Source organism: Salmo salar, chromosome ssa01, assembly GCF_905237065.1.
Source record: "Salmo salar chromosome ssa01, Ssal_v3.1, whole genome shotgun sequence".
Lineage (NCBI taxonomy): Eukaryota > Metazoa > Chordata > Actinopteri > Salmoniformes > Salmonidae > Salmo > Salmo salar.
In genome coordinates, this window is record NC_059442.1 from 157,436,274 (window position 1) to 157,452,717 (window position 16,444).

At 47.3% G+C, this 16,444-nt stretch overlaps 1 protein-coding gene across 1 annotated transcript in view; it reads right to left on the bottom strand.

Moving 5' to 3' along the window:
- Positions 1–16,172, bottom strand: part of usp20 (ubiquitin specific peptidase 20) — a 56,310-nt gene extending 40,138 nt beyond the window's left edge. Inside the window, exons 1-21 of the mRNA XM_045693032.1 lie at positions 16,012–16,172; positions 15,370–15,478; positions 14,859–14,912; positions 14,692–14,754; positions 14,186–14,356; positions 13,708–13,816; positions 11,404–11,473; positions 10,185–10,298; positions 9,772–9,850; positions 8,531–8,777; positions 8,351–8,493; positions 7,219–7,411; positions 6,939–7,051; positions 6,559–6,731; positions 4,724–4,818; positions 3,948–3,981; positions 3,799–3,844; positions 3,442–3,622; positions 3,176–3,302; positions 2,895–3,064; positions 2,113–2,194 (exon numbers count right to left, since the gene is read on the bottom strand). Coding sequence (XP_045548988.1) covers positions 2,113–2,194; positions 2,895–3,064; positions 3,176–3,302; positions 3,442–3,622; positions 3,799–3,844; positions 3,948–3,981; positions 4,724–4,818; positions 6,559–6,731; positions 6,939–7,051; positions 7,219–7,411; positions 8,351–8,493; positions 8,531–8,777; positions 9,772–9,850; positions 10,185–10,298; positions 11,404–11,473; positions 13,708–13,816; positions 14,186–14,356; positions 14,692–14,754; positions 14,859–14,912; positions 15,370–15,450 — 2,345 coding nt within the window. The 5' untranslated portion in view covers positions 15,451–15,478; positions 16,012–16,172. The remainder of the gene's footprint in view (positions 1–2,112; positions 2,195–2,894; positions 3,065–3,175; positions 3,303–3,441; positions 3,623–3,798; positions 3,845–3,947; positions 3,982–4,723; positions 4,819–6,558; positions 6,732–6,938; positions 7,052–7,218; positions 7,412–8,350; positions 8,494–8,530; positions 8,778–9,771; positions 9,851–10,184; positions 10,299–11,403; positions 11,474–13,707; positions 13,817–14,185; positions 14,357–14,691; positions 14,755–14,858; positions 14,913–15,369; positions 15,479–16,011) is intronic.
- Between the last annotated feature and the right edge of the window lie 272 nt (positions 16,173–16,444).

Sequence of the window (16,444 nt, forward strand, 5' to 3'; positions counted from 1 at the left end):
CCGAGCCACTTGTGTGGGTTGTAGACTCCGTCTCATGCTACCACTAGAGTGAAAGCACCGCCAGCATTCAAAAGTGACCAAAACATCAGCCAGGAAGCATAGGAACTGAGAAGTGGTCTGTGGTTACCACCTGCAGAACCACTCCTTTATTGGGGGTGTCTTGCTAATTGCCTATAATTTCCACCTGTTGTCTATTCCATTTGCACAACAGCATGTGAAATGTATTGTCAATCAGTGTTGCTTCCAAAGTGGACAGTTTGATTTCACAGAAGTGTGATTGACTTGGAGTTACATTGTGTTGTTTAAGTGTTCCCTTTATTTTTTGGAGCAGTATATATTGGCAAGTTTGATGTATAAGTAGCCAACGAACGTTAGGTAGCTAGCTAACAACATACCGGTACATACTGCTGTAATGATATGCTATGTGGTTCGTAAGGACAGCGTAGCTAACAAATTGTCAGCCAACATGACTTACTTGAAAAGTCATTACTTTTTTACATTGCACAACATTTTAACATTTGTCATAATTAGTTAAAGCAATGAATTTGTATCCGCTCTCGTACTTCAGCAGCATATTTTCCGCCATTTTCTTCAAATCTGAAAACGATCTGAAGCCACGCCCATTTTCTGAAGAATTGCATTATGGGCCTTAAGTACAGAAATGGTGTCCTCTGCGTGTATACTTCATATTTTGGCGAATTTAGTATGACATCCGGGAACTTTTGGAATACTAACTATATCCATACTATGACCAATAAGCACACTATTTACTCAATTCATGTCACAAATAGTATGGTTAGTGCGGTTGGTATGGGTATTCGAACACAGACAGAGACACAGGTGGACAGTCAGACAGATGGACAGTCAGTTAGACAGATGGACAGTCAGTTAGACAGATGGACAGTCAGACAGAGAGACGGTCGGACAGTCAGACAGTCGGACAGAGAGACAGAGAGACAGTCAGAGAGACAGACGGACAGTCAGACAGAAGGACAGTCAGACAGACGGACAGTCAGACAGACGGACAGTCAGACAGACAGTCAGTTAGACAGGTGGACAGTCAGTTAGACAGAGTGGACAGAGAGACAGGTGGACAGTCGGACAGGTGGACAGTCGGACAGGTGGACAGTCAGACAGAGAGACAGGTGGACAGTCAGACAGAGAGACAGGTGGACAGTCAGACAGAGAGACAGGTGGACAGTCAGACAGAGACAGGTGGACAGTCAGACAGAGAGACAGGTGGACAGTCAGACAGAGAGACAGGTGGACAGTCAGACAGAGAGACAGGTGGACAGTCAGACAGAGAGACAGGTGGACAGTCAGACAGAGAGACAGGCGGACAGTCAGACAGAGAGACAGGCGGACAGTCAGACAGAGAGACAGGCGGACAGTCAGACAGAGAGACAGACGGACAGTCAGACAGAGAGACAGACGGACAGTCAGACAGAGAGACAGACGGACAGTCAGACAGAGAGACAGACGGACAGAGAGACAGACGGACAGAGACACAGACGGACAGAGACACAGACGGACAGTCAGTTAGACAGATGGACAGTCAGTTAGACAGATGGACAGTCAGTTAGACAGATGGACAGTCAGTTAGACAGAGAGACGGTCGGACAGTCGGACAGAGGGACAGTCGGACAGAGAGACAGTCGGACAGAGAGACAGTCGGACAGAGAGACAGTCGGACAGAGAGACAGATGGACAATCAGACAGAGAGACAGATGGACAATCAGACAGAGAGACAGATGGACAATCAGACAGAGAGACAGATGGACAATCAGACAGAGAGACAGATGGACAATCAGACAGAGAGACAATCAGACAGAGAGACAGATGGACAGTCAGACAGAGAGACAGATAGACAGAGAGACAGATGGACAGTCAGACAGATGGACAGTCAGTTAGACAGATGGACAGTCAGTTAGACAGTCAGTTAGACAGATGGACAGTCAGTTAGACAGATGGACAGTCAGTTAGACAGACGGACAGTCAGACAGACGGAAAGTCAGTTAGACAGACCGTCTGATGGACAGAGACAGATGGACAGTCAATTAGACAGACAAGTGGGTAGGAAGACTGACAGTCGGACAGACAGTCTCATCTTACCTGTTGTACAGGTACTCCCATACATTCTGCGGCAGGATCACCACCAGGTCGTCTATATAGTGGTACTTGTTGGGTGGGATCCCTGGACAAAACATGTGAAGAAGATTATTTCAATGAGGTTGTGCTGGGGGCTGAGAGTGGCTGTGCTGGGGGCTGAGAGTGGCTGTGCTGGGGGCTGAGAGTGGCTGTGCTGGGGGCTGAGAGTGGCTGTGCTGGGGGCCGGAGAGTGGCTGTGCTGGGGGCGAGAGTGGCTGTGCTGGGGGGCCGAGAGTGGCTGTGCTGGGGGCCGAGAGTGGCTGTGCTGGGGGCCGAGAGTGGCTGTGCTGGGGGCCGAGAGTGGCTGTGCTGGGGGCTGAGAGTGGCTGTGCTGGGGGCTGAGAGTGGCTGTGCTGGGGGCCGAGAGTGGTTGTGCTGGGGGCTGAGAGTGGTTGTGCTGGGGGCTGAGAGTGGTTGTGCTGGGGGCTGAGAGTGGTTGTGCTGGGGGCCGAGAGTGGTTGTGCTGGGGGCCGAGAGTGGTTGTGCTGGGGGCTGAGAGTGGTTGTGCTGGGGGCTGAGAGTGGTTGTGCTGGGGGCCGAGAGTGGTTGTGCTGGGGGCTGAGAGTGGTTGTGCTGGGTGGAGTTTGTACTTTTGGGACTACTCTATTGGTTCCAATGTGCCAGGAAGCTCAATCAAGCACATCTTAGAAAACAAGTACTACTTGAAGTGAGCCCGGGTCTTCTATAGATTGAGTCTGGTTGATGTTCAGGATGGGTTCTGGTGGTAGGTCCAGTACAGTACTGACCTCCGTGCTGGCAGAGAAAGGTGTGGTTGCTGATGGGCCCTGGCTCAGTGAAGGTGTTGAACTTGTTGAGCCACTCTCTGGAGATGTAGAACTGCAGCAGGCTGGGCTCCTTCATGTTGGCTAGAGCCACAACCTTCTGCCTCTCCCTCACTGACTCCTCACTGCTCTTCCTGTGGGGACACACACACACACGCTGGCACACATATACACACACATACATAACTAGTTCAGCAAAACAGAAATACATTGATATTATCATTGTAATGTGGTATGAGTCTTGCCTGTAGAAGAGCACATAGGCCTCAGCATTCTGCACCACCGTCTCATGGACCTCTGTTACATACTGGTCATCAAACTCATACCACTGACCGTTGATCACGTTCTGACAGTACGCTATGTAGTGACCACCTGGGGGGTGAAAGAGAGAGAGAGAGAGAGAGCGAGAGAGAGTATGTAGATAAAGAGGATGTAGATAAAGGTATGCTGTGAAATCAACAGTATGCGGCTATCTATTTCTGAAGTCAGTCAACTGTCACTCGTTACTCACTGCCTGCGGTGCCATGGTGACAGATGACAGACAGCAGGTCGTAAGTGGTGATCTGGGAGAGGCTGTCCTTTGCCAGGAAAGGTCGGAGGTCGAGTCCCTCCAATGGGAAGGCCACGTGACTGTTGATCTTGAAGGAGTACATCACCTCATGACGAAAACGCTTCAGGTGAATGCACAGAATCTGTACACACAAAATGTTTCATGTAGATTTCCTGAAACAAATGCATTATCTTCACGATGAAAACCAACAACATAACAACTTCGGTATCTTTAGTCGCTTTGATAAAGCTTGTTTTATCTTCTATGCAGAATGCCAAAGTATGAGATAACAGAAGGGGACAAAGATAAGAGTGTTACCTCAGGTAGCTGAAGTACTTTGCAATACTTAACACCATTTCTCAATCTGCAAGATAAGTGAAAGAGTATTAAAATGTGATCTGTATTACCAACTAGGCAGATTAATCTTCTAATGCTAACTGTAACTTCAAATTCTCCAAAATACTTACTTTATACACTTTTCACAGCTGTACATGTTGTCCCCTGCAAAACAATTAATTAAGAAATGACAAATTATTTCACGCCGGGATTCGGTTTCATTTTTTTTTTATTATTCATTTAAGCAGGAAAATCCTATTGAAACCAATGTCTTTTTGGCAAGGGAGCCCTGCATCACAAGAGTGCACTGTGATAAACAGTATCTAACGGTTTTAACGCAGTGGCAGCTGTATTCATTACATTTACATTTTAGTCATTTAGCAGACGCTCTTATCCAGAGCGACTTACGGTAGTGAATGCATACATTATATACTTTTTTCCCCTCTTTTTTTTTCGTACTGGTCCCCCGTGGGAATCGAACCCACAACCCTGGCATTGCAAACACCATGCTCTACCAACTGAGCCACACGGGACCACAATTCATATAGATAATGTCACCGTAATCCAGGGCCGACAGGAACGTTTGATTTAATGATCTGTTTTCTACTATTAAGCGAGAGGCACCATCTAGTTCTAATGAAGAAATCCAGTTTTATTCTCAGCTTCTTAGTTAACTAATCTATATGCGTTTTAAAAGACAACTTATCACCCATCCAAATGCATTGGTATTTATAAGAGGGATAACGCTCAATTTGCAGACATGTCAATCTGTGGAGTCAATGTTGTGGGCTTCCTAATTCAGTACCAGTTTAAAGTTAACAAGAGCTTTATGTATGACATTAAAAGCAGCCAGTAGATCAGGGATGTTGAGGCATTTTATTGGACAACTGTATATTTTTGAGTTTACCTTTGAGCTCATCAGCAGCAAAGAAGGCAGCGAGACAGTCCTCCAGCGTTACCATGGGGCCCCAAAACCAGCTGGGGATACAGGACACCACAAACCTGCAGAGGGGGGAGTGGGGGGTATACAGGAATAAATAGCAAGTAGTACGTAGCTGTTACATGTGGTTTAATACTTGTTACAAGGTCGTTACATAATAAGTAAGGTTATTCCCTTGGAATGAATCATGGCAATGGTAAGTCTTACATTGCACAACTGGCTGTTGCAGATAGAAATGTAATAAATAGAGCTGACACCATTCCTTGTTCTAGATGACAGTGAATCATATCTGTTCTACACAATACATTTCTATCTGAAGGTTCTGTAATGTTGCACCCTCTTGAACGGGCCCCAATGCTAGCCCCATCCATTGACCCCTACCCCATCCCCAGCTCTCTACCCCCATCCCCAGCTCTCTACCGCCATCCCCAGCCCTCTACCCCCATCCCCAGCTCTCTACCCCCATCCCCAGCTCTCTACCCCCAGCCCTCTACCCCCATCCCCAGCTCTCTACCCCCATCCCCAGCCCTCTACCCCCATCCCCAGCCCCCTACCCCATCCCCAGCTCTCTACCCCCATCCCCAGCTCTCTACCGCCATCCCCAGCTCTCTACCCGCCATCCCCAGCCCTCTACCGCCATCCCCAGCCCTCTACCGCCATCCCCAGCCCTCTACCGCCATCCCCAGCTCTTTACCCCCAGCCCTCTACCCCCATCCCCAGCTCTCTACCCCAGCCCTCTACCCCCATCCCCAGCTCTCTACCCCAGCCCTCTACCCCATCCCCAGCTCTCTACCCCAGCTCTCTACCCCCATCCCCAGCTCTCTACCCCAGCCCTCTACCCCATCCCCAGCTCTCTACCCCCAGCCCTCTACCCCCATCCCCAGCTCTCTACCCCAGCCCTCTACCCCATCCCCAGCTCTCTACCCCCATCCCCAGCTTTCTACCCCAGCCCTCTATCCCCATCCCCAGCTCTCTACCCCAGCCCTCTACCCCCATCCCCAGCTCTCTACCCTAGCCCTCTATCCCCATCCCCAGCTCTCTACCCCCAGCCCTCTACCCCCATCCCCAGCTCTCTACCCCAGCCCTCTATCCCCATCCCCAGCTCTCTACCCCCAGCCCTCTACCCCCATCCCCAGCTCTCTACCCCAGCCCTCTCTCCCCAGCCCCCCAGCCCTATACCCCCAGCCCTCTACCCCCATCCCCAGCTCTCTACCCCAGCCCTCTCTCCCCAGCCCCCCAGCCCTATACCCCCAGCCCTCTACCCCCATCCCCAGCTCTCTACCTCAGCCCTCTCTCCCCATTCCCAACCCTCTACCCCAGCCCTATACCCCCAGCCCTATACCCCCATCCCCAGCTCTCTACTCCCATCCCCAGTTCTCTACCCCCATCCCCAGCCCTCTACCCCCATCCCCAGCTCTCTCTCCCAGCCCTATACCCCCAGCCCTCTACCCCCATCCCCAGCTCTCTACCCCAGCCCTCTCCCCATCCCCAACCTTCTACCCCCGTCCCCAGCCCTCAACCCCCAGCCCTCTACCCCAGCCCTCTACTCCCAGCCCCAGCCCTCTACTCCCAGCCCCAGCCCTCTACTCCCAGCCCCAGCCCTCTACTCCCAGCCCCAGCCCTCTACTCCCAGCCCCAGCCCTCTACTCCCAGCCCCAGCCCTCTACTCCCAGCCCCAGCCCTCTACCCCCAGCCCCAGCCCTCTACCCCCAGCCCCAGCCCTCTACCCCAGCCCCAGCCCTCTACTCCCAGCCCCAGCCCTCTACTCCCAGCCCCAGCTCCTACAGCTGCCTTCCCCTGACCTGCGTATGGAGTCCATGATGTAGGTGATCCAGCCCTGGGAGCCGTAGACGTCCAGAGAGACCCCGGTCTTGGCTGGGAGGTTCTGGTGGATGGAGGAGTGTAGCTTGGCAAGGTCCTCCTTACCTGGGATGGGCAGAGACAGGTCCTGGAAGGTCTCCACAGTGGTCGAAACCTAAAGGGGGGAAGGGAGAGGAGAAGAGAAGAGAGAGAGGGGGCGATGAGAGGAAATGGACCAAAACTTCTGTTAAAAGGTCTACAAATTAAAAGAGGTCAACATTCAATATTCATGTGACTGAGGTTTCAACAGAGGTAGTAAAGTAGAGTTCCTATGGGAGTGTCGCCCCCTGGTGGTGGTCCACACACACACAGCACAGCTCACCCTGTCACAGGTCAGACACTGGACCAGGCTGAGGATGGAGCCGTCAAATATGTCTGAGATGACACTGCGGTAGAGAGACTGTTTCTTCTTCTTGGCACCCAGGATCAGCTGGGCTAAGAGGTAGATTATGGGAAATGGAGTGAAATAGTTTGTGTGTGTGAGAGGGGGTAAGGTGTGTCTCTGTGTTTGTGTGGGAGAGTGTGTGCACACGTGACAGTGTGTGTGTGTGTGTGTGTCAGTGGTGTGCGTGTCTGTGTATGGACGAGGACACCCCCCATACCTTTCTTGAAGGAGTATGTGGGCCCTGCAGAGCGGAGGGTGCTAGAGCGAGGGGGGCTGGAGGAGAGTTTTGGTTGCAGCTCCTGGACCGTATGGACAGGGCTGCAAGGGCGAGACTGGGGGCGCTGCTGCATTGATGCCTCGTTGTCTGGCTCTGGGTAGAGGAGGGTAGGAGAGGAAAGAGGAAGAGGGGGCTCTAAAAATCTCTAATCTAATCAAAATCAAGCTTAATTTATATAGTAAATCTCAGACATGGATGCAACAAAATGCGATTCACAGAAAAAAAACGAAGAAAATAAAAACAGAAATATTTACTACACAACAAACAAGATGACAAAGTAAAGAATAACAAAATTAACGACTAAAAAGCACCCTAAGGAAAAGCAAAGCTAAAAAGGTGTGTTTTAAGATCTCTTTTAAATATGTCCACAGTTTCAGCCCCCCTCAGGTTCTCTGGTAGGCTATTCCAGAGGCTGGGGGCATCGTAACTAAAGGCTGTCTCTCCATGCCTCTTGGTCCTAGGCTTTGGGATAGTTAAAAGGCCAGTGACCTACTGGGCACATAACTTAAAAGCATGTCTGGCATGTTTTGGGGTGCACAATTGTGGATTGATTTAAAAACCAATAAAATAATCTTAAAATTAATTCTAAAACTCAGGCAGCCTGTGCAGAGAACTTAAAACCGGTGCATAATGTGTGCTCTCCGTCTGGTCCTGGTCAGTACCTGTGCTGCAGTATTCTGTATGTTTTGCAGTTGACCAATGGCTTTCTTGGGTAGACCAGAGAGGAGAGCATTACAGTAGTCAAGCCTGCTTGTAATAAAAGCATGGATGAGTCTCTCTGTATCAGCCTGAGAGAGAAACGGACGCACCTTGGCAATGTTTCTTAGGTGGGAAAAAAAACTATTTTGGTCACATTCCTAAGGTTTGATTCGAAATTGGGTTCAGAATCTAAAATGACACTTGTTTAATCTTTATTGCCTGTGAATTAAAATATGCGTCCAGATTCTCTTTCTGTGCTTTGGCTCCAACAATAACAAAGCCCATACCTGGAGTGTTGCTGCTCTGCATCTGCCCCTGTGTTTGACTCTGACTGGGGCTCTGTGGTCTAGGGGGGGGTCCCCTCCTCCTCTGCCCCCCTCTCTAGAGCCCCCTTCTCAGCCGCCGCCGTATCCACATCTGCGTCCTCGTCCATCTCCTGGGAGCCTCCGTGGAGGGGCGAGCCCAACACCCTCTTCTCCTTCAGCCTCTCTTTCTCCGAGATGGGCCCTCCTGTCCCTGATCGCCCCCCTGTGCCTGTCCCCCCTCCTCCCACCCTCGGCAACACCCCGCACTCGTCCTGGATGAGCAGCCCCGCCTCCCCCCAGCCCTCCTCCTTCTCCCCGGTCGCTGCTGGCGCCTGAGTCGCAGGAGAGGAACTCGTCCTCGGCGGGGGAGCGGTCGCTTCCTTCCCTCTGCTCGTCCCCCTCACCCCCCTCCCCTCCCCTGCCGTACTCTGCCAGTGGCTCCTTGAGCTCCTCGTGGAGCTGGTCCATCAGACAGCGCAGAAACTCCTGGGTGTCCTATGTAGTAGTATACAGGGCGAGAGGGAGAGTGTGTGGAACTGTCTTATACACTCAGATCACACACACACACACACACACAAAGAGGTAGAAGAGGGGAGAATGCTGCTCTATCAAGTAGAAAGAGAGAGGGGATATTGGTGTGGGAGGACTACGAAGCAGAGAAATGGTGTGTGTGTGTGTGTGTGTGTGTGTGTGTGTGTGTGTGTGTGTGTGTGTGTGTGTACAGTTCTTTGGAAGTTTGTTCCCTGCAGCGCTTAGGCACAGAAAGCCATTGAGTGTGTGTGTGATGGTGAAAGAAGGTGAAGCATTAAGAGAAACAGAGAGAAAGCATGCTGATCACACAGGCTCAACACAACACTATTTTCACAGCAGTTGTCATTGTATTTTTCAACAGCAATCAAAACCAAAAGTCACATACACACAATCCCATTCCAATCAACCAAACACCCATTAAGCCAAGCAGTAACATCAAAATGTCCTCTAGTTACTGTGTGTTAGTTACAGCATGTTAGCGTCCCAAATGGCACCCTATTCCCTATATAGGGCACTACTTTTGACCAGATCCATTGCGCTATGGTGAAAAGTAGTGCACTACACAGAGAATAGGGTGCCATTTGGGAAGATCTCAATTGCATACTCCTCACGTCCTCTCTCCTCGTCTCCTGACTTTCTCCTTCAATGGGTTTTGAGAAGGAGACGAGGAGAAAGGACGCGAGGAGTGTGCAATTGAGATCTTCCCCATTTCACTGTCTTGGCACCCTACTTCCAGGTATCACTGACAGGGTTAGCCAATCAGCAACACAACAATCAACCTATGAAACTTCACTGTCCCTGGAGGTCCATTTGATTTGTGGCAACAGTGGTTATTTTGGGGGTATGGGACACAGGGAGAGGTGGGTTAGGTCAGGGGTTAAAGAGAGGGGTCAGAGGGGAGTAGGGATAGGGGTCAGGTCATCATTTTGTTTCCTACCTGCTGGGAGCTTGCCCCTACCTGCTGGGCGTAGCCACGGAACATGGGGTTGACCAGCTTGATTCCCTGGGACAAACTGGTGGGGACCACGTAACTGGGCCTGGAGGAAAAAGAGAGTGGTAGAGGAGAGAGATACAGATAGAGAAAGAAAGTGAGAGCGAGGGGATGAAGAAGAGAAAGCAGAATGTGTAGCAGACCATGACTAAGCAAGTAGACTCATTAAACATACGTTAAGTCCTACGTTTTCTGGGATAGTCCTCCTTGTGAAAGTGTCCTGGGGTAAGATGTATTTTCTTCTATTACATAGGTCAGACAGTATCATTTAAAAACAGAATTTTGCAGCATTCTTGTGAATATCTAGTCCAAAAATGTGCATGTTGAATGGTACATACAGTCTAACATTCAACATATTAGCATGTCCATTGGTACACTACCGTTTCTTGTGCCAGAGCTCAGATATTAGTTTCTGGTAGCTCTTGCACAGTGCAGGTTTCTTGTCTGTCCGCACCAGTCCACTGCAGTCCAGGAAGAACTGAGTGAGAGGAGGACTGGAGAGGGATTAGAGGGGTTAGGGGAGGGACGGAGAAGAAAGAAACAAAAGAACTGGTTAGTTGGAGATCCAATCTATGAAAACTAACACACTGGCTTCTGCTGAGAAGAGCAGTCCCTACAGGATTCCACTGAAATTTTTCTGCAGGCTAAAATGATTGATTTTTCCTCAGCAATGATGACATTTTGCATTGCAATATGCAATGATTTTGTCCAATTTGTTTGCAATAAATGTGCAGTGATTGGTTGAAATTGCGAGCCCTCTTTTTGTACTGCAGTGATGGGTCAGTCTTACGTGATAACATTGCGATGATTTTACTGTTTTATGCAGGCGATTGGTCAAATATGCAAGCCCTAACACTTTCCTAATTTTGAGTTGCGCACCCCCCCCCTCAGAAAAGCCTCGATTTGTCGGGCATGGACTCTAAGGTGTGGAAAGTGTTCCACAGGGATGCTGGCCCTTGTTGATTCCAATGCTTCCCAGTTTTGTCAAGTTGGCTGGATGACCTTCAGGTGGTGGACCATTCTTTATACACACGGGAAACTGTTCAGCGTGAAAACCCCAGCAGCGTTGCAGTTCTTGACACAAACCGGTGCGTGACAATTGAGACATGGATTATGTATGCGTGCCATGCAGGGGGTGAATGGGAAAGACAAAAATATTAAAGTGTCTTTGAAAAGGGTATAGTAGTAGGTGCCAGGCACACTGGTTTGAGTGTGTTCCCTGTGGAATGCTTTGGACACCTTGTAGAGTCCATGTACCGACGAATTGAGGCTGTTCTGAGGGCAGAAGGGGGTGTAACTTAATATTAGGAAGGTGTTTCTAATGTTTTGTACACTCAAGAGTATGTTAGAGAAAGACCCCACTGAACGATTCAGTATGTTAGAGAAAGACCCCACTGAACGATTCAGAACTTGTCATCATCAAAGCACGTTTTCACCCACTCTGTGCAGAGTGGGTGGACACCCTATAATATGCAGGGAATTGTTGATTTTGCAACAAATTCTGCTATTGCAGAATCGTGGAAGAACTGGAAGACGAATACACATATGCTCACACACTTTCAGCTTTAAATGACGAAACGAGACAGGAAGTGACCTCACCAGTTGGACAGGGCTTGAAGAGCTGCGTTCATGTAGCAGGAGTTACCGATATTCTTCATCCCTGTCAGACCTTTGAGAAAGATGTAGGTAAAAAAAGAAGAAGCTAATAACGTCATACAGGTATTTTTATAATATTATATGGTAGGGCAATGACACAAGCCACTCCACTGTTTACACCTAACATTTGGAGAACAGGCCTACATACAGTATGGGGATCTTTATTTGACCAGTTTCTCACAGGAGTAAAATATTCCTGGATGATTCGATTACTCTAAGTGATGATTTATTATGGGAAATTAGCTTTGCTAGGCTACAGTAGGCTATAGTTTAGGTGTGTGATCTCGTTAGAAAGAACTGCAGGCTTTCAGTGAATTTATGTAAACCACAAGGCTCATTTTAATTTCTTGCAGCACATGAAAAATTATCTACAACAACTGACTGATCAAATTAAGATACTACATATTTTAGTGAAAATGCATGACGGACCCTGTCAGTTAATATTGACCGTCAGTCTATTACCATTCTCTGGTACTTACTCTTAGGCCCCAAAGCAATTATATTTCTCCTAACCCAGAGCTTGTCTCATCAGGCTCTCAGATAATGTGGGAGGTCCCTGACAAAATCAGCTTGGCATAATTCACTAAGGAATAGAGCTGCTAAGCGTGTCATCTAGAGAAAAGGATGAACAAAACGATTGTACAGAGCTCTATATCTGATCGTATGTTACATTTGTAACATTATGTTACATTTAAAATGCAGACCATATCTGATGGCTATGGTTGTCACCCATAAAGAGAAACCTTTCAGTTGAATGCATTCAGCTGTGCAACTGACTAGGTATCCCCCTGTACAGGCTAAGGGTATCAGTTGAACTGTGTATATGTTGGACAATATACAGTGCATTCGGAAAGTATTCAGACTCCTTCACTTTTCCCACATTTTGTTACAGACTTATTCTAAAATTGATTAAAATGTTTTATTTTTCCTCAATCAATCATGACAAAGCAAAAACAGTTTTAGAAATGTTTACACATTTATTACAAATAAAAACTTAAATATTACATTTACATAAGTATTCAGACCCTTTGCTCAGTACTTTCTTGAAGCACCTTTGGCAGCGATTACAGCCTTGAGTCTTCTTGGGTATGATGCTACAAGCTTGGCACACCTGTATTTGGGGAATTTCTCCCATTCTTCTCTGCAGATCCTCTTAAGCGCTGTGAGGTTGGATGGGGAGCGTTGCTGCACAGCTATTTTCAGGTCTCTCCAGAGATGTTTGATTGGGTTCAAGTCCAGGCCACTCAAGGACATTCAGAGACTTGTCCCGAAGCCACTCCTGCGTTGTCTTGGCTGTGTGCTTAGGGTTTTTGTCCTGTTGGAAAGTGAACCTTCGCCCCAGTCTAAGGTCCTGAGCACTCTGGAACAGGTTTTCATCAAGGATCTCTCTGCACGTTGCTTCGTTCATCTTTCCCTCGATTCTGACTAGTCTCCCAGTCCCTGAAAAACATCCCCACAGCATGATGCTGCTGCTACCACCATACTTCACCATAGGGATGGTATTGGCCAGGTGATGAGCGGTGCCTGGTTTCCTCCAGACGCTTGGCATTCTGGCCAAATACTTCAATCTTGGTTTCATCAGACCAGAGAATCTTGTTTCTCATGGTCAGAGTCCTTTAGGCAAATTCCAGGCAGGCTGTCATGTGCCTTTTACTGAGGAGTGGCTTCAGTCTGGCCACTCTACCATAAAGGCCTTATTGGTGGAGTGCTACAGAGATGGTTGTCCTTCTGAAAGGTTCTCCCATCTCAACAGAGGAAATCTGTCAGAGTGACCATCGGGTTCTTGGTCACCTCCCTGACCGCTCAGTTTGTCTGGGCGGCTAGCTTTAGGAAGAGTCTTGGTGGTTCCAAACTTCTTCCATTTAAGAATGATGGGAGGCCACTGTGTTCTTTTGGACCTTCCATGCTGCAGAGGTTTTTTGGTACCCTTCCCCAGATCTGTGCCTCGACACAATCCTGTCTCAGGGCTCTACGGACAATTCCTTCGACCTCATGGCTTGCACTGTCAACTGTGGGACCTTATATAGACAAGTGTGTGCCTTTCCAAATCATGTCCAATCAATTGAATTTACCACAGGTGGTTGTAAAAACAATCAAGTTGTAGAAACATCTCAAGCATGATCAATGGAAACAGGATGCACCTGAGCTGGAAAAAGTGAAGGGGTCTGAATACTTTCCAAATGCACTGTATTCTTGACTGTTATTGAATGGTTGCCATGATAACAAGAGGGGGGGGTCAGAGGTTACCTCTGGGTTTGAGGTCATCCTCCTCCGACTCTGACCCCTCTTCTTCTGCCACCGCGATGGGCACCGCCTTCAACGGGCGGTGGTGACTCACTGGTTGATGAACTGCATCCTGGGAAAATTATTTGTCGTCATTAAAAAAACGAATAAGAACATAAGTCTGTGTGCCTGTGGGAAGCCAATTAAAATATATAAACACAGAATCGGCTGCATTTCAGCTCACAAGTGTCAATGTGAACTGATCAAAATTAAACATAGTTGAGTAAAACTTTATAATAAATAAATTATTTATACACAGTACATAATGTAGTCCTTCTGAATAGTTTATGAACGCTTTCTAAATTAAAATATATTATGATGTTAGCCATAGTTGATATAGGGCCAATCCCAAATGGCTCCCTATTCCCTATATAGATCACTAATTTAGACCAGTGCCCAAATGGCACGTAAACATAGTATAGTTGAATATAGCTGAGCTGACCTTTGTGCGATGGCGTACCTGGTTGTCCATAGCTTTACAGTGGTGGGGAGTGTGTGTGGCAGACATAGCAGATACCACTGCAGGCCTCTGCTCTAGAAACACCTCCCTCTCACACACATAGCACCAGATCCTGAATGTTGTCAGGTTTACTGTCAGGTTGTGTTTCTTAGTCTAGAGGGGGGGAGATACACAGAGACACACACCCACACACAAAATAAGCTTTGAAAAAAATTTTTGTTGCATGAAATGCTAGGGTGGCAGGTAGCCTAGCAGTTAGGGAGGCGAGCCAGCAACCGAAGGGCTGCAAGTTCAAATCCCGGGTCCGATGGGAAAAATCTGGCAGGAAGTGAGCTGGCAACCACATGGTTGGTGGTATTAAATCCTAAATGCTGTTGCATATGTGTCTCTCTGAGGAGGTGGAAGTCAAATTTCGGTTGAGCCAATAAAGTGATCTTGAAATGGCATCTCTCGCAACCCAAAGAAGAAAAGCTCTGAGCAGAATTCACCTGAGCGTGTAGGGTGCTGTGATCTGAAAAGGATTCTCCACAGCCAACATATGGACACTCGCTCTGAACAAAATAAAACAACTATTACATTAGTCTACTGGTAAAAAAATATATATCATGGTCCACAGAATATCTGAAACAGTGAAGAAAAGCAGACTGTTGTTTACCTGAAGACAGGCCCAGAGGTTGGGACCTCCTGCTACACATAATTGGCAGGTTCCCTTCAGAACAAAACACAAAACAATTATACAGCACCATCTCCTATGTGATTTTGTCAGACCACCAGAATGTATTGTACATTTTGTTTGACATTTTGTGGGACTTAGGGCCTTTTAGACCAGAAAAATATGTTAAGGCAAATCTAGATGACTCAAGAGTAAAAGACATGACTTTGGTCACATTGCACCCATTCCATACATATTATAGATGCTTGACACTGCGAGAGCTTGTGGATATAAGGCTATATCTGCAAAAAAGATGATTCTGAGATAATTGTCTTTAAAGTTCCGAAACCTCATTGGTTTTAATGGTGTCAGCATTTTTCATATTGTATTCTTTTGAACTTTAACAATATGAATTTGGGTATTTACAGTACAATTTCGACCAAAATGAAAATAGAACCTCATATTCCCAAGCTCGACTGGGCAAATCTCTTTAGAAATCATCATTTTCTCTCACCTTGGATTTCTGCAGAAGGTCCTCCTTGGTGACCTCCCCTATGGATTCCAGGTGGGGACAAATGTCCCCCAGGTCACTCATGTTTATTCAACTTCTTATAAAGATCTAGCTAATAATACAAACAAATATGAATCTATGACATTTTGTTTGGGCAGATAAAACAATACATTGAAGCAAGCTGACATCAGTCAGTGGCTACAACAAGTAGACACACTTCAATCAAGGGGTGTGTCTGACTGCAAGAGTAGACTATAACAAAACGTATGTCGAATTAGTCGTACTGTAGCAGGGAATGTAGCCGACAATAATGCTCGTTGGTTTAGCTAGCAAGCTAACGTTACTCTACTCACTCAACGCTTTGAAATTACTGCATTTACTAGTAACTAACTGCCTGACAACCCATCGACATTCTAGAAATGGATAATCAATTAATTCAAGATCTAACTATCGCACATCAGCCAACACAGGTACACTTTTTTTATTTTATTAAATCAATTCCTGCACTATGGTTTAGCTAGAGAGACACCGAAATCTGACAACTCTGCTGCAAACTGAAGGCCCTGTTTTTCCACGCCTAACTAGCATCAGAAATCGATGATGACATCGACGACAAATACATGAATCTCAACGAATGCTATTTACCAACACCAGGCGATGTCACAACAATATTCAGATAAGTTCATTTAAGGGGAAACGTGCGTTAAAAATAGGTAAACACCTAGCTAGCGATGGTATCCTGGCTAGCTACTGTGTCTGTTGTACGGAATAGAGATACCCCATCCCACTTGCTCCCCCGCCCAACTCACACACTGGTTTAACGTCAGTGTTGTTATGCTCCACGTCAGCAAGAACTAGCAGCTTGTTGCTTTATTTCGACTCCTTATGACACAGTTTACTGGAATACATTTGTCAATAATATCTGTTGGAAAAAGGTATCGTTATTACCACACAAATACCTGTTTGTTAACAAGGTCAAATAGGTCTGTTTCAGAATGATCCATAAGTATTACCCTGCGAATCATTACCTGAAGAAATTCAAAGACATTAACTGTCCTTTTTGTGTTGAGCGTCCAGA